The 13,877-nt window shown below is 47.8% G+C and overlaps 1 protein-coding gene across 1 annotated transcript; it reads right to left on the bottom strand.

Annotated features, from left to right (window-relative positions):
• Nucleotides 1-1,237: 1,237 nt before the first annotated feature.
• LOC123027040 (neuropeptide FF receptor 1-like) lies at nucleotides 1,238-5,068 on the bottom strand. Its single transcript, XM_044437384.1, has 3 exons — nucleotides 4,771-5,068; nucleotides 3,193-3,292; nucleotides 1,238-2,099 (listed from the first exon to the last, which is right to left on the bottom strand). The coding sequence occupies exons 1-3, from the start codon at nucleotides 5,066-5,068 to the stop codon at nucleotides 1,238-1,240; spliced, it is 1,260 nt and encodes a 419-aa protein (XP_044293319.1).
• Between the last annotated feature and the right edge of the window lie 8,809 nt (nucleotides 5,069-13,877).

Below are 13,877 nucleotides of genomic sequence, written 5' to 3'. Positions count from 1 at the left end.
TCTTCTTTTGGGAGAAGGCTGAGCCAATGTAGGAACTGAGCACTTCTGCCTTTCCTTTGTCATCTGGTATCATTTTGCCTCCACTCTGAGTAGGTGAATCGCCACCTTTTTCCTCCGTCTTTTACTTTGGACATAATCTGAAGAAGCTTTCTTGTTGGTTTTGGCACCTCTTACTAGCCTCAGTTCATTCCTAGCTTTAGCCTTCCTGACGTGTTCTTCATCTGTAGCCTGGCCTTCCTTCCGTTTTCTATGCATGTCCTTTCATTCCTTTTCAGATCATCTCAAAGCTTTTTGTGAAGCCACATGGGTTTCTTCTGTTGTCTTCTACCCATTTTTCTTGCTGGAATTGTTTGTAGTTGTGCCTTTAGGATTTCCTGAAATTCTCGCCCATCTTAGACTCCCCTTCTCATTAGAGTCACTTGTGACTTATCATTGTTCTGAGTTTCTCAAAACTGGCTTTCCTGAATCTAGGGTACATGTTTGGCTATATTTGGCTTTTGCTTCCTTCAGAATCAAGAATTTGAGTACAGCACAGTCACTTTTCTCCAGAATTCCCATAGCTGCCACTTTGTCTACCTGGTCTTCCTTTTGGTTAGTATCAAATTAAGTATAGCCCTTCAAGCTCTTGGTTCTTCCTCCACTTTCTGTTGGAGGAAGTTATCAACAACATGTGTTAGGAATCTCTTGAAGGGGCTGTTTTTGATAGATATCAATACAGAAATTGAAGTTTTTAATTTAGCTGAAATTGGTTGCTCATGTTTCCACACCACATACCAAAAAACATACACATTTTAAAAACCCTCAACATGACGGGAAAAAAACCTAGAGTTGCCAAAACCCTGTACAAAATACTTTATCCACGTGCAACACTGATAATATGACATCATGATCACAACCTCACATTCAAGAATTTCCATTTCCAGAGTGTATATTACAAAACATGCAACAACACTATATACTATATTCCATAAAACCATAAAAAGAGATGAATCCTGCTAATGTTTAAAATATGCATTAAAGGAATACTTCAGATTTCTTCACTTTTGCCATTCTTCATGGCAAACATTTTCAAAAATGGACAAACTCTATCCCTAATTTTTCTACTCGCTGTAGACAGAGCTTCCACAATCGGAGCAGATAACACAACGTGGGCATCCCAAAATTCGCAGTTATTCATACATGTGCAGACACTGGAAAGGAAATGGTACCCGCAAATGCTCTTGGTGCTTCTCCCATCTCAGACATCCCAAGCTTTGCAGACTTTGTTCAGGGGGGTGATGTCCCTGAGATCCTCCAGGTAAAGTCCTTGCCCCTGGGCAGCCCCAGTCTGTGGCCCACAAGGAACCTTAGGGTGCACATTCTTCAAGCAGATGGAATCAAAGGACTCCCCATCAGTGAAGATCTTGTTCCTGGTACCAAAGCTGCTGGCTGCCCTCTCAGCATATACCTCTTGAGGAACCAGCCTGTTAGAGCAGGCTGCCTGGAAGCCCTTCTTGAAGTTCTCATTGAAGTAGCCATAGATGATGGGGTTGATGCTGCTGTTGGAGAAGGCCAGCCAATGGGCAAAAGGGAATACGTACCCCGCCAGCACGTTGATGTGCTGCTCATCTAACTGGGCGTAGTCTGTGAGCAGCATCAGGGTCCACAGGGGCAGCCAGGAAAGCATGAACAGCAGGGCCACCAGAACAAGCATTTTGATCACCCTCACCTTCCTCCTGGAGATGGCCGTACCACATCGACCTTCCCTCTCCACGCGGTGCTGGCTCACAGGGCCTGATGACCTGTACAGCTTGAACCCAATCCTGCTGTACATGAAGGTGATGAAGCTCAGTGGGGCTACATAGATGTGGGCAAAGAGCACTGTGGTGTAGATTTTGCGCATTTTGCTATCTGGCCAGGCTTCATAGCAGGAGTACAAGGGGTAGGTGACGCTCTGATTGTCACCGTAAACCATGTAACTGTTCTCCTCTTGAACCACCGTGAGCATGATGGCAGAGGGACACATGATGGTGATGGCCAAGACCCAGATGAGAGCAATGGTGTTGAGAGCCTGGAAGAGGGAGAGCTTGGGTTTAAAGGGATAGACAATGCAGCGGAACCTGCAAAGAAAGACAGGGAGAGTTGAGGAGGGGAATGCAGGTGGGACAGGAGTACTAAGCACTGCATGGTGAGGAGAAACCTGGAGTCTTCCTTACGCTACATCAGGCAGTTTCTCCAGCTACTCTGAGTGTTCAGCCTCGTTCAACCGGAGGGCCAGATTCGATCTGGGGAAGCACTTGGGGGACTAGTAGGTAGGGCTCAAGGCAAATGGGATGGGGACAAAATACCAGCCCACTTTTGCTCTCTTGCCATCAGTAAGTCTTAGAAGAGGTATCTCAGCATCTTAGATTGGGGGGAAATGCAAAAGCTGAGAAACTGGCCAGTGATTGGTGGCCTGTGGAAGAGGGTAGGGGCCAAGGAAACAGAGAACCCCAGAGGGCTAGATTGGCCCAGGGGCCTTAGATTTTGCACCCTCGCTCTGTTATGACTGCCAGCATCTCTCCAGTCCCTTGGGCAAATGGCCTTTCTTATCATCTCCCACTTAAGCCTTTTCACTGTAAATAGCAGACTCTGGTCCCTCGCTCTTGGCCTCAAAGCACATGGGGGGCCATGTGTTCTCTGTGTCCTGTTACTCCTTGGGGTGGTACCATTTGTGGCCTCTAACAGCAGGCTCACTTCATGGAATGTTCTCGCATCTGAAAAGTTCCCTCATCCTCATCATCCCTCCATAGGGAAGCCCAGGTGCCTCGGACAAGTGTTCTAGCTTGGGAAATACCAGCTTCTCCTGCACCCCCTTCTCGCACCATTTTTCTCTGGGCAGAGTGAGAGGCAGGTGACGAGGCAGACTGGAGGAGTGAAGAGAAGGAGAGCATTTAGGTGGCTCTTGCCCACGGGGTGTGTGCATTTGGCAAGACTCTACCCTTAACTCAAGCTCTGACTCAGGTGATGTTCAGTGTATCTGGCAGAGTAATTGCAGGATAACAGGCCTGGCCTATAGGAGCTTCCTCACTCTGTTCAGGGCCAAAGACATCCAACCCCCCGGGTGCCTTCTCCCATCCCCAGCACCTGGCAGCAGAACACTGGCAGCAGGGGAGCGCTGCTCAGCGCTGTTGCAAAGCTGTGTGCTCTGCCTTTAGGACCTCCCCGGCTTACCTGTCCACAGCGATGGCCACCAGGGTGAAGACCGACGACGAGACAGACATGCCTTGGGCCAGCCCACTCATCTTGCAGATGCTGCTGCCAAAGGGCCATCCTAGGAGAAAGAAATAAGCCATCACAGCCGTGTGCAAGTCTAAGTTTACAAGCTGGCCCTGTGCATTTAATATAAGAGAGCCAATGCGGTGTAGTGGTTAAGAGCATGGGACTGGGACTTGGACGACCTGGGTTCTAGTCCCCGCTCAGCCATGGAGCCAACTGGGTGACTTTGGGCCAGTCACAGACTCTCAGCCCAACCTGCCTCACAGGGTTGTTGTTGTGGGGATAAGATGGAGGAGGAGAATGATGTAAGCTGCCTTGAGCCTTTTGTAGGAAAAAGGCAGGATATAAATCAATCAATCAATCAATCAATCAATATGCTCCTGGGCAGCTGCGATCAGACCACATGGTCATCTAGCCTAGTCACGTTCACACTAACTAGCAGTAGCTCTAAGAACTCTGGGCAGCGCTCTCTGTAGAAGCCGTAAGATTTTTCAGAGTCCCAACTCTGGCTTCGGAAACCTGTACCGGCAGGGAGCCAGCGGCACCCTTCCCCTGCCCTTGCAGTAGGCACAGAACGAGCCATGTCAGCTGTAGCTCTGAGGTCACAACAGCAACTTTGGGGGCAGGGAGAGAAGCAAGCCTGGAGGGGACAGTCTCCATTCACATGCCAGGTGGCCCGGTGGCGCCTCACATGCCTCGTTGCCCACTCTGAGGCCAAACACTTAGGCCATCGAAATCAGACATCTAGGGGTTTTGACTGGGTCTGGAGGAGACCTTCACTTCTGGACTCCTCCTTCCATGCAAATTATGTCTGTTCCTACAAGTTCAAAGGGCTGCCAGCAGCCTCGTTAGACTGCACCCATTGCATTTGATGTGGACTGTTATTATGCTTTGTGTTTTAAAGTTCTGGAAACTGCCTTGCAAGGACAGGCGCCTGACAAGGTTAAAAATCTTTTAAATCAGGTGTGAGTGACCCTAGGAAGTCCAGGGGCTACGTTCCATCCCATGGCTATCGCCTTCCTGTGCATGCACACAGAGGAGGGGGGTGGAGAGAATGTTGTATCCCAGTGACCAAATCAAGGCAGATCATTCCCAAATTCTGACAGCAGATTGTCCCTTTGAATCTTCCACAGGAGTTTGTTCCCCAGATTTGGTGGCAAGTCACTGTGGGTGGTAACCAGTCCCCTCCTGCCACACACACACACACACACACACACACACACACACACGGGCTTCCCATCAATCCCCAGCCAGCAGAATCTACCAGGGAGTTGTACGATGCTTCCTTTTGTCTAAACATGCATAGATTGTGCTCAAGATAAAGAATCCCACTTGATCAGTTCTAAGAACCATCAGGTCTGTAGCAGCCTGTTTTCCAACAAATGGCTCTTGCAGGACACAGATATGCATTTCTTTATGATTTTATTCCCCCCTTTTTGTGAAAAATAATCATCCCAAAGTGGAGTGCAGAACACAGAACGCTCAATGAAGTCGCACGACCACCCAGCAGCCGTCATTCTCTTCTTTCCTTACCTGTTATTAAATTGTCTACTAAGGTGGTGGGCACACAGAAGATGCCCACCAGCAGATCACTGATGGCCAGGTTGAGTATAAAGAGGTTGGTGACTGTTCTCATTTGGCTGTTTTTCAACACAACAAAGCAAACCAGGCTGTTCCCAACCATGCAGGCAGCAAAGATGAACAGGTAGGCAACAGCGTAGAGAGCAGCGACAGATGGCGAGTGCTGATAGTAGGGCAGATAAGTCAGATTCCTTTGGGCGCTTCCCAGGGAGTCACCTGTTTGATTAATGCTGCCTTCCAGGACCTTCATGGTGCAGCGGGGATTTGGCTCACCTGGCAAAATGCAAGAGGAAGCCGCAAATGAATTTCGACAGCCACATCTGCACCAAGAGCATGTTACTAGCGAATGAACAGACGACAACTCAGAAAGGCAGTTGCAGCAGAAGACTCCAAAGGAATGGAGCTGCAGCCATCATGGTAGAGATGGAGCAGAACTGGAGGATGGGGGGAAAGGAAGGGGAGGTGCAGGATGCATCCAGCAGAGACAGCCATTTACTTAAGGAAAGGTGACTTGTGTTTGGTGCCTTCACTCCATTTGCCTCTGGGCCCACCCCATTTTCTTCTAACTGCACCCAGTGCTGGAACACTTCCCCATGCAGGAGTAGACTTTCAGGCTGAAAGAAATTCCCATAGCTGGACTGAATGAAAAAAAAAACGTTCCAGTGCAATCTCAACCCCCTGCCAAAACAAAACAAAAACAGAAAAAGTGACTTATTCACTTGTGAATAATGTGGGGAAATAGGTCTGGTTGTGCCTGCTGGTTGTGCGACCAAAATCAACATGCCCATCTGGTCCAATCCCCTGACCAATGCCAGCTTGGTAGAATGTCTCAGGTGGTGATGGGGGCTTTCCAACATACAACTATTTGTAATGGTGCATACACTCTTGGATCCTTACAAGCTTCTGTAGTTTTGTGTGACCAAACTTGCATACGCTTACAGAAAGTTTAGAAAATGGTTTGCAAATCCACAGAATTTGTGCACCTCTGAAAACCCACTAGATGTGGATTCTACTGGATGGTGTCATAGGATCTGGTGTAATTTGCATCCGTTGTGGATTTATCCAACATCCCTGCTTCACTGTTCTGCAAGACCTTCTAGTTATGATGTGTCTAGCCATTTGTTCTTAAACCTTCCTTGCAATGCTGTGAGATCACTGAAGCAACGTTATTTTTGTTTGGCTCCTTGGGGTTTTTTGTTTGTTTTTGTTTTAAGGATGGCAGTGCTCACAACGCCATCTGCGATCTGCCCACCCAAATTTCAGCTGCAGATTTCCTACTGTGGTTGCTGAAAACATCTCATCCATACCCTGCACACCACCCAGAAGAACCATCTTGTAGCAGCTAAAGAAAAAGAAAGTATTTAAAATGATTTTAAATCTCTGGCAAATTCTTACTGACAACCAAATTCACCCTTGTGTCTGATGTTCTTTACCATGGGCATCAATCCAGCCCTACACTGCTTTTCTATTTGATTTGTTGTGGTGACCTGGCGCTGGCTTGGACCCCAGCTATTGGCACTGAACTGGCACAATGGTGCCCCCTGGTACTGGCCACCCCCATTGAGAGCCTCCAGGACTCTTGATCCCTCAGGAATGACTGGTCAAGGATCCCAGTGGGGACTTTTGCAGTGTTCGTCTTTGTAGCTCTCCTGCTGCAATAACATTTGCGCTCTGCATTTCTACCAAAATTGGCAGTTGAGGTAGGTAGCACACCTCTTATAATCCTGGCAGCCCTAGTGATGGTGCTAAGGCACAGTATTCTGTTGGGATGACGCTTATTCTAAGTACTGGGGCCACGTCCGTATTTCAAAGAGCCATGGCAAAGAAGGCCTCTTCTCTTGGCTGTAGATGCAGCACTCCAAGTGGCCACAGAAGCCGCCACTGAATTATCGCTATGCCCCTGGAATGGTGCTACACTGGGGATGGGAAAGACGAGGACTGGGTGGAAACTGCCAGGCACTGAAGGCAATTATGGTGTTCTAGATGGAGGTGAGGTTGGGATGACTCATATGACCAGTAAGCCCGGGCCACAGAGGAGAGAATAGGAATGGGGTGGCAGGGGGAGGCACTTGCCCCAGGAGTAACAGTGGCAAAGCTGGGGCAATCCAATACAAAATGAAGGAAATGGAGGCTCAGTTGCTTACTGGGAAGACAATAATGTCAGGGAAGGGTGAAGGCCGGAGAAGAAGAGGAAGACCAACCATGCGGTGGAGCAATTCCATAAACGAAGACACCGCCTTGAGTTTGCAAAGTCTGAGCAGGGCTGTGAAGGAAAGGCCATACTGGAGGGCTTCCATTCATAGGGTTGCCATAAGTTGGAGATGATTTTATAGCACAGAGAGAAACTAGCAAATAGCCCGGAAGTCCTTTTGGTCAGACAGACAGATAAGACCCAGGTAAGCCTTGTTTTGGGGGGAATTACTGGAGATGACAGAACAAAAATGTGGATTGATTCAGTGGTGAGGGGTCGTAATAAGGGAACTCACTCTCAAGGGTGAAAGGGATTTTGTCTCTCTGAAGGGATGCAGAGAAGCTACATTAGCTCCGAGAACGTCTATTAAAGGAGAGTTTGTCACAGGGGCATCGTGGAAAATGAACAGGGGCAGTGCGAGTTATTGAAAAATCCACTACACAGGGCGAAGAATGAAAGGACAAGTTTACATATGTGAAGGTATGTTATATGTTTCTGTGTATGTGTGTCCTTAAAGAGCCCTGTTTGTAAGAATGGATGTCTGGATAGGGAAGGGTATTTGATTTCCAAAACAAAAATACTGCCCCCCCCCGCCCCGCCCGGCCAGCAGAATGCTTCCAGGGGGAGGGCAGAGGGGGAGAAGTACATGCGGAAAAAATGACAGCAAATCCAGGAGGATCAGATACAATTCAAGGGGCCTGGGCACATCATGAGAAGGCAAGACTCACTGGGGAAGACAGCAATGCTGGGGAAAGTTGAAGGCAGAAGGAGAGGAGGAAGACCAGCAATGGGATGGGTCAATTCCTTAAATGAAGACACAGCCTTGAGTTTACAGGAGCTGAGCAGGGTTGCCAAAGACAGGGTATTTTGTCAAAAGGGACACGTACCAACAGATACAACAGAAATTGGCAGGTACCCTATATGTTTATTTTAACAAGTGCCCACCAGGAGGTTGGTGAGGCAGAGATACGAGGCATCAGATGAAGGATTTGGGGGCCCAGGCCTAGTGGGTGGCCCCATGATGCTGCCTCTGGAAATTAACACAGCAGCTGGACTCAACTACTTGGAGCCTCAGGTTGGAAGAGTGGCTGTTGGAGGCCCTGGAATAAGCATGAGTGGTAGGCCTTGCTGGGCATTGGAGACAAAACAACGGCCCAAGAATGCCAGGAACTGGCAGGGCCACGCAGAAAGACGCTCCTATGGGGAACTGCTACCCAGGGTGCCGTGCATGGAAACACTGTCCTGCAGATGGAATTGGTGCACCCAGAAGACTGATTGGTAGGGAAGCTGCAACCATTTACAGCTTAATTCAGCATGCATTGCAATGAAAAAACAAACACACACAGAGCTTATTAGTCACCAGACATTAATGGGGAAAACAAGGGCAAGAGGACATTTACCCAAGAGCTGAATGATAATGCCCACTGCAACTGGCATCCCAAGAATGCTCTGCTTGTGAGATTCACTTGGGCACCTATTGAAAGCAACCAGCCCTGCATTGTCAGGAGTGTCCCTGAAGGGATGAGTAGCTATTCAGCCTTGCAATTATACTCCTGTTAAATAAGCAAGTGGTATGTGATTCTTTCATTAGATCCCTTCATTGCATTCCTTTCTGATCCAGAAGGCAGAGCAGCTCAGTTACCTGTTGTTTTCTCCATAGTCAAGGGAAGCTGATCTTTGTTGGGAGACAAAAGCAGCTCTCTTGCAACCAAATGTGTTTCCTCCTCCATCAAAGGGACCTGAATGTAGGTGGCTGAGATGCAGAGGGAACAAATGGGGGTATCGGAGGCCTTGTTCCCCTTGCAATACCAGAAGCTGAGCACAAGCTTGTACTTTCACAGGCAGTAACGGAATTATATACATCATCGATGAACAAGGCTGTGCGTGCCATAGTTTTGTTCTCTTTTGTTCTTCCATTCTTTCTTCTTGTTCAAACTCTGCATCTGGAAACCCTGAATTCCATGTCCAGGAAATACGCCTTTTGAGATGAGAAAATGATCCAAATTTGGTATGGATATATTTGCTTCTTTAACAGTTTCGTTTTGCTTCATTATATTACGGTTGCTTATTCTGCAGCTCCCCTTCATGGATCACAGCCCCGCCATTGTGAAGGGGCTTGCGTAGCACAATGACGCTATGAGCCGTGCCATGCAGGGGCACCCAAGACGGTCAGGTCATCGCTGAGAGCTCTGACAAAACGTGATCTGCTGGAGGAGAAAATGGCAACCCACTCCAGGATCCCCGCCATGAAAACCCCATGGACAGTACCAGAGGGCAAAGAGATAAGGCGCCAGAAGATGAGCCCCTCAGGTTGGAAGGTGTCCAATATGCTACTGGGGAAGAGCAGAGGGGTTGTACTAGTAGCACCAGAAAGAATGAAGTGACTGGGTCAAAGTTGAAAGGACACTCAGTTGCACATGTATCTGGTGGTGAAAGGAAAGTCCGATGCTGTAAAGAACAATAATGGATAGGAACCTGGAATGTAAGATCTATGAATCAAGGTCACAAAGTTGTGTCTGACCCATCGCAACCCCATGGACAACCTTCCTCCAGGCCTTCCTGTCCTCCACCATCCCCTGGAGTCCACTTAAGTTCACGCCGACTGCTTCAGTGACTCCATCCATCCACCTCATCCTCTGCCGTCCCCTTCTTCTTTTGCCATCTATTGTTCCCAGCAATAGGGTCTCCTCCAGGGAGTCCTTCCTTCTCATTAGGTGGCCAAAGTATTTGAGCTTCATCTTCAGGATCTGGCCTTCTAAGGAGCAGTCAGGGTTGATCTCCTCTAGGACTGACCGGTTTGATCGCCTTGCGGTCCAAGGGACTCGCAGGAGTCTCCGCCAGCACCACAGTTTAAAGGCCTCAACTTAGAGAGGCTGCTGGGTTCCCCTGAGTTCAGAGAACTAAGAACGCTGGAGAGAAAGAGCATCCCCATTACCCGCTTCCCACTCGGCAAGGCACCTGCCTGCAGCTTGGTCCAAACACTGCATGCATCTCTCGGTACCTTCTGCAACATCACATGCCGCTGTGTCAACACACATCTCAGATCACACACTGTTTCGGTTCCAGGTTTGGGGTGGGGAGAGCCAGAGGACCTGATGTCCCACTCTCTCCCCCCCGGCCACTGGGCATTAGGTGGTGTCCTACTTTAGTGCACTTTGTTGAAATGCTTCTCCTCATGGCTTCATTATGAGCAGTAAGGGCTGCAAGCAAAATAGGCTTAAAGGATTTGGGGTATCACCCACCACTGGATCTTGCCCCCCCAAGCTTCTTTTAAACTGTGTTTGGCTCTGCTGCTTACCTTCCAGCAGTTACTTTTTGGGTAGCAAGTCCTTTCCCCACTCAGTGGCCCTGTAACTGCCAGAACTGGACTCTCCCACAGGAAATTGGCTGCTGTTGCCCTCCTTCACAGTGGGGAGAATGTTCCTGATCTCCCTTACCAGGCTGTTGCAAGAATTGCCAAGCTATTGCATGTGGAGCACTAGAATAAGCGTGCAGAGTTGGTGCCCTTTCCGGTTATTCGCAGCATCACCCCATTCAACATCTGAGACCCCCTTTCCTGGAGGCCCCATCTAGAATACATTTTCCGTGGCAGGTGCATATCCTTGATTAACCATACTACCACTTCCCTCATCTTCCTCTGCATCGAATTCAAGATTGTGATCTCCTTGGGGCAGAGACCTATTCTCTTATGTACTCCCTACCGGACATCATACTTTCAGAAATGGGGATTTGTCAGAATCTAAGGTGAAACCTGAGCACTGCAAATACTAATCCTATTAATTCTTACATTTCTTTTTAGCTGCATCATTAGAAGACAGGCCATGAGATGTCCTCCAACAGTTTTGGCCTACAATTCCCATACTGGATTATGGGAATTGTAGTGCAAACCATTTTGGGTGGAGGTATAGCCTGTCCCCTGGTTTAGATGCAAAACTTACAGCTGGAACCATAAGTCAATGTTTTGCTTTTCTCCCCCCCCCGCCCCCCACACACACCCCGCCGCCCCCACCTCCCATCTTCTGTTAAGTCTGCATAATACCCAGCCTGATGAAGAGCCATGGAGAACGAGAAAGCTTGCTTGGTATTTTGTGACATTCTGGTCAACATTAGCAAAACTGTTGCCCAACTGTGGATTTTGGATTTTCTCTTGCTTTCTCTTCTTCTGATAGAGCAACACAGCAATCCTTGCCTTTTGAAAATAACAATGCTGTGGCTGAACCCTGGCTTCACTCTTTTAAAAAATTAGTCATTCAGATTAATCATTCAAATTTGTACATCTGAAATATTCTCATCCCACTCTAAATCATCATTAAACTGGGTTGAATGCAAAGGCACTATCCATGGAAGAGAACCAAATCAGGCTGAGGAGAAAGGGAAGCATAGAAGTGATCTGTTTTTATGTCCCAAAGACTGTTGATCAAGGATGTGATTAAAGTCAAGAAATGCTTTAATCACATCACACGCACATATGCAAAATCTTTCTGCCCCCTCCCCCATCACCCTAATTTCACAATTCTTGCTTCCTGGAGAGAAAGAGAAAATGTTATTTTGCCTTATCCCAATAACTTTACTCATCTGCAAGGCAGATCCAATTTTCCCAACTTTATTAATAGAATTCAGAATGTATTTCGTTCCCTTTTCTTACCTGCATTTTGTCCTACAGCAGTCTGTAGATCTTTCTTTATGGCTGGAAGAAGGAGGAATCAACTTCCCAGTGAGCTAACTCTCTAGACTTCCATTGCAAAAAGGATTATATAGGTTTGAATCAATCAAACAAAACATCCTAAAAGGATCTAATCTTGAATATTAAACCTAGAGAAGAACAGTCCAGGGGAAACCAGGTTATCCTTAAGCCGTTGCAAAAGGACTGAAGGGGGTGCATATTCCCATGCTTATCTAGGCGAGCTCAGCTCTGACTGAATAGAAAAGAATACACAATCCCCTCATAATAAAGGCAGAGCAGTGATGTCACACAGGAGACTCAAAACACATAAGGAAAAGGAAAAAAAAGCGTGTTTATGATCTGTGTGTGCAAGACACACACAGAGAGAGAGAGAGAGAGAGAGAGAGAGAGAGAGAGAGAGAGAGAGAGAGCTGTAAGTCCATGAACACTTTGTGCCATAAGAACTGTTCTTCATTAAGGTGTCAACAGGGCAGCCCCCCGCCCCACCCGCAAGAGATTCCTAACATGTGTGGCTGCTAACTTCCTCCAACAGAAAGTGGAGGAAGGAACAAGAGGAAGGGCTATTCTTGACCTGATATTCCAAGGAAGACCAGGTAGACAAAGTGGCAGCTATGGGAATTCTGGGGGAAAGTGACTGTGCCATACTCAAATTCTTGATTCTGAAGGAAGCAAAAGCCAAATATAGCCAAACATGTATCCTAGACTCAGGAAAGCCAATTTTGAGAAACTCAAAACAATGATAAGTCACAAGTGACTCTAATGAGAAGGGGTGTCTAAGATGGGTGAGAATTTCAGGAAATCCTAAAGGCACAACTACAAACAATTCCAGCAAGTAAACATAGAAACATAGAAGCATAGAAACAGAGAAAGTCTGAAGGGACCTCTCCCAGGCCATCTAGTCTGACCCCTGGCTCCAGCTGGCTCTGCTCACGACATGCCTACCATGCGCATATCTAGCCTATCTTTGATCACCCTCACCAATGGGGCCTCAACTACCTCCCATGGAAGCCCATTCCACACCCTCAGGGTCCTGACTGTCAGGAAGTACTTCCTGGCATCCAATTGAATCTTGGTTCCCTGAACTTGATTCTGTTGGAGCACATTCTGCCCTCCTCTGCAGGGGAGAACTGGTCTTTACCCACCTTCATGTGACACCCCCTCACGTACCTATATGTTGCCAACAGATCTCCTTGGAATCTCCTCTTCTCCAGGCTGAAGAGACCCAGTTCCCTCAGTCTTGCCTCATACGGCTTTCCCTGCAATCTGGCCACCATCCTTGTGGCCCTACACTGCACTGACTGTAACCTGGCTATATTCTTCCTGCAACAAGGGGCCCAGAACTGAACACAATACTCCAGTTGTGGGCGCACTGGAGCTATATAGAGTGGTAGTAATCCATCTTTCGATCTAGAAGTCATGCTTCTGGCTATGCAACCAAGTGCAAGAACTTGCACTTATCCATATTGAACGCCATCCTGTTGTCTCCTGCCCACTTCCATACTCTGTCCAGATCCTTTTGGATCTGGAGTACCTGCTCCTCAGTTGTGGTCACTGCCCCCATTTTAGTATCATCTGCAAATTTGATTAGCAGACTGTTCACTCCTTCTTCCATGCCATTGATGAAAAGATTGAACAGGATCAGCCCCAGGAGAGAACCCTGGGGGACTCTGCTTGTCACTGGCCACCATCCTGATGATTCCCCACTAATGGTTACCCTCTGCTTTTGGCCCATCAACCATGCCCTAATCCATCGGACAGTGCATTGGTCTATCTCAAAACTCCTCAATTTCTCAACCAGGATATCATGGGGCACTTCGTCAAAGGCCTTGCAGAGGTCCAGGTAAACCACATCCACTGCTTCCCTTCCGTCTAGCCACCTTGAAACCGTGTCATAGAATTCCACAAGGCTTGTCTGGCAGGACCTGTTCAGAAGACAACAGAAGAAGCCCATGTGGCTTCACAAAAAGCTTTGAGATGATCTGAAAAGGAATGAAAGGACATGCATAGAAAACGGAAGGAAGGCCAGGCTACAGATGAAGAACACGTCAGGAAGGCTAAAGCTAGGAATGAACTGAGGCTAGTAAGAGGTGCCAAAACCAACAAGAAAGCTTCTTCAGATTATGTCCAAAGTAAAAGATGGAGGAAAGAGGTGGCGATTCACCTACTCAGTGTGGAGGGAAAATG

Source organism: Varanus komodoensis, unplaced genomic scaffold (genome assembly GCF_004798865.1).
Source record: "Varanus komodoensis strain SLA01 unplaced genomic scaffold, ASM479886v1 scaffold30, whole genome shotgun sequence".
Classification (NCBI taxonomy): Eukaryota; Metazoa; Chordata; class Lepidosauria; order Squamata; family Varanidae; genus Varanus; species Varanus komodoensis.
Note: the sequence above shows the minus strand (reverse complement) of the source record. Positions and strands in the feature narration are given on the sequence as shown.

Excerpts from the sequence above, each read along its gene's own strand:
- LOC123027040 (XM_044437384.1), bottom strand. The coding sequence starts at position 5,068 with ATGAAGGTCCTGGAAGGCAGCATTAATCAAACAGGTGACTCCCTGGGA. Across the intron at positions 3,293-4,770 it reads AGTAGACAATTTAATAACAG|GATGGCCCTTTGGCAGCAGC; the intron begins GTAAGGAAAGAA and ends TCTTTCTCCTAG. Across the intron at positions 2,100-3,192 it reads GTGGCCATCGCTGTGGACAG|GTTCCGCTGCATTGTCTATC; the intron begins GTAAGCCGGGGA and ends CTTTCTTTGCAG.